Source organism: Opisthorchis viverrini (assembly GCF_000715545.1).
Source record: "Opisthorchis viverrini unplaced genomic scaffold opera_v5_24, whole genome shotgun sequence".
Taxonomy (NCBI): Eukaryota; Metazoa; Platyhelminthes; class Trematoda; order Opisthorchiida; family Opisthorchiidae; genus Opisthorchis; species Opisthorchis viverrini.
The window spans coordinates 2165675-2172880 of NW_008751680.1; the positions used below are offsets into that span (position 1 = coordinate 2165675).

The 7206-nt window shown below is 44.2% G+C and overlaps 1 protein-coding gene across 1 annotated transcript; it reads right to left on the reverse strand.

Moving 5' to 3' along the window:
- Nucleotides 1-243: 243 nt before the first annotated feature.
- Nucleotides 244-6735, reverse strand: T265_02106 (hypothetical protein; the record flags this gene model as incomplete). Its single annotated transcript, XM_009166265.1, has 3 exons — nucleotides 244-1598; nucleotides 6080-6544; nucleotides 6637-6735. 3 exons carry the CDS (start codon nucleotides 6691-6693, stop codon nucleotides 696-698), a joined length of 1425 nt encoding a protein of 474 aa, XP_009164529.1.
- Nucleotides 6736-7206: the final 471 nt, after the last annotated feature.

A 7206-nucleotide genomic window follows, 5' to 3' on the forward strand; every position in this document is an offset into this window, starting at 1 on the left:
GATTGGCTTTAGTGGAATTACCGTTGTACTTGGTTTAACCGTGAACGGGGTTACACAGTGTGGTCATCTCAGAAATACAGACAGTCTTTGGTATAGATGTATAGTAGTTCAACGAAAACCGGTTTAACTGGGGGCGATGATCTATCAGACCTACTCGGCGCTGGTGTCCAATGCTTATTCGGCCGTGGTGTACCCTTCGGCAGTTGAGTCCCCCTATTCAGTGTATTAGAATGCAAATCATTCCGGCTTTTTATCAGTGAACTGTTTACTACAGTGAGCAGAAAGTGACAAGCTATGTCAATCCCAGCTAGATTTAAGGCCAAAACCTTCATAAATGGCAGCGGTTTCCTCAATCGTTGTTAATAGTGTCCATCAATGTTATCAATGTTACTGAAATTTTTAATGTTTATTAGTTAAAATAAGGACAAGATCTCCATTCTGCTTCTTCTCTTTGATTGGATGACTGGTAATTCTGATTTAGTTCGCAAACGTTAGGGAACAACTTACTAACATAATAAAACACATCGTAAAAACAAATTAGGCCACGCATAACATTTGTAAAACAGGCAGCTTTATTAGTTGCAGTCATTCATGAACCGAAATACTCAAAGTGGTGTTATCACGCCGAAAGGAAGGAGTTTTTTCCCGAAAAAATCAATATAAGTTATTGATCAAAGGACTGAACCGTATAATTCTTAAGCTAATTCTTCCTCATCCTCTTCGAATTCGCCACCATCATCCGCTGTGGCTTCCTGGTACTGTTGGTATTCGCTGACCAAATCGTTCATGTTAGATTCGGCCTCAGTGAACTCCATCTCGTCCATTCCTTCTCCAGGTACCAATGCCAAAAAGGCTTTCACCTTAAACATACGCGTGAATTGTTCATCGGCCTCAGTGAACTCCATCTCGTCCATTCCTTCTCCAGTGTACCAATGCAAAAAGGCTTTCACCTTAAACATACGCGTGAATTGTTCAGAAATTCGTCGGAATAGTTCCTGAATGGCAGTACTGTTTCCGATGAACGTAGAGGACATTTTCAAACCACGAGGTGGAATATCACAAACCGCGGTTTTCACATTGTTCGGAATCCACTCCACGAAAAAGCTGGAGTTTTTATTTTGTACGTTGAGCATTTGTTCGTCAACCTCTTTCATAGACATTGGCCCGCGGAACATGGCAGCAACGGTCAAATATCGACCGTGACGCGGATCACAGGCTGCCATCATGTTCTTTGCATCAAACATTTGCTGAGTGAGTTCCGCGACAGTTAGTGCTCGATATTGCTGACTTCCACGGCTGGTGAGCGGAGCGAATCCAGGCATGAAAAAGTGCAATCGGGGGAACGGAACCATATTGACTGCCAGTTTCCGTAAATCGGCATTGAGTTGTCCAGGGAATCGTAGACAAGTCGTGACCCCGGACATTGTTGCACTGACCAGATGGTTTAGGTCACCATACGTTGGATTCGTCAGTTTCAATGTACGGAAACAAATATCATACAAGGCTTCGTTGTCAATGCAGAATGTCTCATCCGTGTTTTCAACCAGCTGATGAACAGACAGTGTGGCGTTGTAGGGTTCGACGACCGTATCAGATACCTTGGAAAAAAAGGAATGATATTATTAGGGCCTTCTTGCCTTCTTCGTAGACTGTCCAACGACTATATACGGATGCGCATAAAATCTGTTTCCATACAACCTGAGAGACCGTAGTTCAAAATGACCCTCAACAGTTTCCATTCATATTCATTCACTTGGTTTAACCGAAAATTGTTTATTCCAACACCAAAAAATCGGTATGGGATAATTTTAAGTCATGAGAACTATCAATAATTAATGCCAACAAACTTCCTGACTTTAGGATTTTGATGTCGACCTTTCTGTTTATTCTCACATGTTCCAATGTGTTGAAGATGTTCAGTGGACCCTAGCGCCAACCACTCAGAGAGGAACAGGACCGCTTTGAAAAAAACAATACTAATAGGACTGCCTGCACTCCCCTGAGAGCGAAACATAACCTTGAATTGTTCGGAAGAATGTAACCACCAGTAATCACCAGACAGAAATTTCAGACTTTTTCAAAATAAGACAGTCATATTTGGTTAGATCTGAAGGTTAACTTTCACACTCGGTTGGAAGCAGTGAAAACTAGGAAATTTCCGCAAAAAATTTCCGAGATATTCATCCATTCTCAGGGCACACTAACCAAATAGACGAAACTCTCAAGGCTAGCCGTATCAGTTCCTAGCCCCTTGGTCGGTCATTTGTCACCACATTGATCGAAAACATGGGCATGAAGCTGTGCTCGATCGGCTGTGACTATCGTCGTTCAGCCCGTTTGCGAGGGCTCGCACGCGTGAGGTCCATGCGCCTAGGCTGCTGTCCTGGGGTGGTCACATCTTGGCTTCGGTACCATCACCCTAAGTCAACGGCCGCACAGCCCACATGCAGCCACTACTCGCACGCGTGAGGTCCATGCGCCTAGGCTGCTGTCCTGGGGTGGTCACATCTTGGCTTCGGTACCATCACCCTAAGTCAACGGCCGCACAGCCCACATGCATGCAGCCACTAGAACGAAAGCAAAGAGGGGCTTTCCCACGTCAGTGATAAACGGCCAAAGCAAAATGTGGTTCTGCGTTTACGTGTACACTCGAGTTTACACTCCAGGACCGGTGATGCTACTGATGGGGAGACATGCGAGTAGTATGTTTTCTCCTTTGTAGCATTTGCTTGGATTTGAACAACAGTCAATGAATATCCAGGATGTTCAGGAAGATGTTTTCAAGAGAAGATGGATGTTCGGTTTTTGTAAACAAGATGCATTTGAGAGTTTTGCTTCCCTGTCCAATTGTCTGTAACTGGTCAGTTGGAATTTTCTAATAAGTAACTCCGCATCGAAAGCCTTCTCTCTTTCACTATCACCTCAAGTCAACGCCCACACAGCCCACATGCATGCAGCCACTAGGGAGAAAACAAAGAGGGGCTTTCCTACGTCAGTGATAAACGACCAAAGCAAAATGCGGTCCTGCGTTTGCGTGTACAATCGAATTTACACTCCAGGACCGTGACCAGACGATCTTTATCCGTGATATTTCTTAGACTGATCTTTTCACATCAAATTCGGTTAATGAGTAACATAAACAAGCGATTCATATGAACCCGCTGTTAACATCAAGGTAATTTGCAACTAAATGCATCTCATCGACTGCGTACAGTTTTGCGTAATTTTTTTTGTAAAATTTTTGGAAACTCGGAGGCTTCGCCCAGTTGAAGTGCTGTCTAAGAGTTTTTCAACAGCCTTATGAGTAAAATCAATTGGGAAGTGCTTGGGACCGATTGGGTAGTCATAGTTTCAGAGAGCTTCAGTAAATCCACCGATTGTTTACCAAACCTGTCTGAAGTCTTGTGAGTAGTTTGCTATGACTTGGAACACATGTTTAATTATCACTGGGTACTCGATCCTATGTCCCTAAAACTCTTAAAGAGACCCCACGCCAAGATCCAATCAGGTTTTCCTCAACCAAGCAACTTTGCTGTATGTTAGAGCTCCACGCACATATGACGTATCGTAGAACGGACAAAACTGTCGAACGAAATTCTTCGATCACAACTCAATCTGGGGGACCTGAACCTAATGAGAGACGGTTCCTTGTTCAAAAACTTACTCGTTTACTCCTCACGGTAACAAAAATGCCCTGAGTGACTAAGGCACGATTTGAGGAAGGCCTACTGGAGATGGAGAAAGTACTGCATGAGGAGGAAATTGCCGCGCCTAAGAATGAGTTGCGCTTTTCTGTGCAACCAAAACACATGAGTGCAGAACCACAATCCGTTGGAGGCGTAACCGCCCCAAAGATAGCCATTCCAAATTATCTGACTTCGAGCAAGTTGTTGAAGGTGCAAGGTTGGTGTTTTTTTATTTCTGCACTTGAAGTACCCTGTCTGCGAGCACCCTCACAACTGCTCATCCATGTTTGGCGTCTCGTGTGTTTGAATCGTGCGGATCGCTAAGGGCATTACTCGCACTCAGTGGAATAACTAGGATGCCAGTCTCAGGTAAAAGCTATGGTTGTGAAAATTGTCATATGAAGATCATGAAGTGCATGTACCCTTTGGATGCAGGAAGATTGTGTAAATTTGGAAAAGGTTTTTCGGCGGGTGTGTTTGGTTTGGGTCGTCTCGATTTGTAGAAAGTGCATCAAGTAATCCGAATCATAGGTTACCGACTGAGATAGGAATCAACCCGCTACCCAAAGAAAAGAAAGCCGTTTTTCTCTCGCACACAGAAGCTGTAACAAACACCCCCCTCAAGAAACACCTACAACAACCAGATTCCCAGACTCCATTGCCTGGTATGCGATTGTAGGACGATTGTCAGCACAGTCGTGGATGAATTCAAGGATTTGAAAAGAAGATACTACAGGGAGTGATGATGTGATGGGAATGTTTGAATACTCTACCGTCCTGGCCTCTCTGACCATATCATGTACCAAAGAGTGCTGATAAAGTTCTTTTGCTTCGGTACACTATCATGTTAAGATGTTTGTTTGGGTGAAATAAAGAAGAGTGAACACAAGGGAGGGGCAAACAATGGTTCCAAAAGGTCACCAGAATTTATATGCAATACATTAGTGTCTGTCTAATCCTTATTCGCATACACAGATCTCTCCTGGACTATCGCGAGCAACGGTTCATAGTTATTCCGCTGTATATAGTGTCACAAGATTATAACTAGTTGTCAGTAGGTGATATCATTACACCTGAGATCGAAGTGTCGGAAGTGAACGCAACCAACTCTAACTTAGGGGACCCTAAATCAATTTCGGAGTGAGATCGGCTTATGACTTTCCAGCCCATGGAAACGAAAGAGTGCGGGACGTAGCATACAACAAGAAAGGGAATTCGCTGTTAAGGCGACGCCATGGGAACCAATAATCCCAGTAGCCCCAAAGCAGCATAAATAGGATTTAATCAACCGAACGTGCCTTGTTGCAGAAACCGAAAATAAGGAGTCCATGGGTTTGAACCAGTGAACCAGCGAGGTGTCATTCAACTAGCAAACCCAGCGAATTGTCCAACTAACAGCAGTCATTATAGATTCTCACGAGGACGCCGCATCTGCTGACACAGCAACCGAGCCGCCGTATGTTGCAAAGTAATCGCCACAGAGCAGATTTGCGCAGACATCAATTGATGTTCTGAATAGGGGTATGTTATTTGGCTTCTTTCAAAGTAGATCTGTTAGTGTTGACTCGTGCACAATGGGGGTTTCACCTATGACAAATGCCAGAAGTTATCCTCCGATGGATCGGCTGTTTAGAACAGATACGGATGAAACGACTGTAAGAGTGTCAGCACAACAGAAAATCTGACTGCTTCCGCTTTGATCATTCCGAACACAGGGCGAGACTGTCAACATGGGTTCACCCAGTTTGTCCCAGATTCCCAGTTCAACTGGTTTGGGGTAAATGTGAATTCGTTGGTCAAATATCATAGTAAAATACGTTTGATGTCATAACCATTGCTGATCCACAATCTCTACTGATCAGTTGACTACTTCAGGCTTGACCTTGCCCAGTATACAGGCGCGACATCAATCAAAGAAACATGTGACGATGGTAATACGGAGTGATAACTTAGGAGATATGCAGTTTCTTGTAAGTATCAGTATTTTCGTGACAGATAAGCTTGTTTAGTGGCTCTAATGAGAATCTGAGCAGCAGGCAAAAGGTTACATTTTTGTGCTGACTTGGACGATAGACGTTGATCTCCACGCTGCATTAACATGTGTCGATTTCAGAGAGGCTATCCTATTGACCATTCGGAGCTTTCTGTGTTGTGTATAATAAACTACCATAACAAATGATAGTTTCTAGTGATGCGTAGACTAATCTGAGGTCTGGCTACTCACGTCCAGAACGTCTGCTGAGACTTACCCGTTGGAATACAAGCCAGAGAACATCCTACAGAAAACATCCTATTCTAACAGGGAGCTAAAGTTCGACGGGGTTTGTTTCACTAACCCACATGAACGAATGACGAGAGTCCAAAGCGAAGCACACATAAAATACCCGGCTTACCTTTGGTGAGGGTACAACAGAAAAGGTGCTCATTATTCGATCTGGATACTCTTCGCGAATCTTCGATATCAGCAGCGTCCCCATACCCGACCCTGTCCCACCACCCAGAGAATGGGTAAGCTGGAATCCTTGCAATGAATCTGTGGATTCGGCTTCCTTGCGCACAACATCCAATACATTGTCCACCAACTCTGCGCCTTCAGTGTAATGCCCTTTGGCCCAATTGTTTCCAGCTCCACTTTGACCGAACACGAAATTGTCCGGACGAAACAGTTTGCCGAATGGTCCTGCTCTCACACTATCCATGGTTCCAGGCTCTAGATCCACGAGAATCGCTCTCGGTACGTAGTTACCTCCACTAGCTTCATTGAAGTAGACGTTAATGCGTTCTAACTGTAGAGGCGAGTCACCATGGTACTTTCCCGTCGGATCGACACCATGTTCGTCCGATATGACTTCCCAAAACTGGGGGCAGAGTGCATAAAGAACGATAAATGTTCTATGGGCTCGATAAACCATAAAATTATTCTGCGTAGCGAACAGTAAACGCAACTCACCTTTGAACCAATTTGGTTTCCGCACTGTCCAGCTTGGATGTGGACGATTTCGCGCATTTTCAATCGCCAGGATGATAGAAGCAAACTACTTGTTTGAACATTAAATCACCGGCTAACCTGGATCAGAGACTCGGTGAATAACGTGATTGGTTACACTCTGGTGCGCATGTGTATGTTGAATATGGCCTACACCAACTACCTGGCTTAGCAGAACTCAAACACTGATTGGTTGAGAATGACTTGGTGAAGGCGCCTGCCCCATTCCGGGAGTGTAAGCATGAAGCTACCTGTGTTTCTGGAACTTCTGAACTTCCAACTTCGGATCAATTTTTCGAGGAAAACTTCTATTAGTTACCCAACATTAAAAACATACGGTAATGTAATTCCCTTACATGAATATATTGCCGGTTCCATTCCAAACATTTCCGTACCACCTGTGTATGCTTAATATAATGACGTGATAATGATGGTGATGATAATGATGATGGCTTGTTATCACTCTCTGGGAGAAACGGGACTTGCATCTGACCTGTAAACCGAGGCCATGATCAGCCCTGTGATACGAAGCTG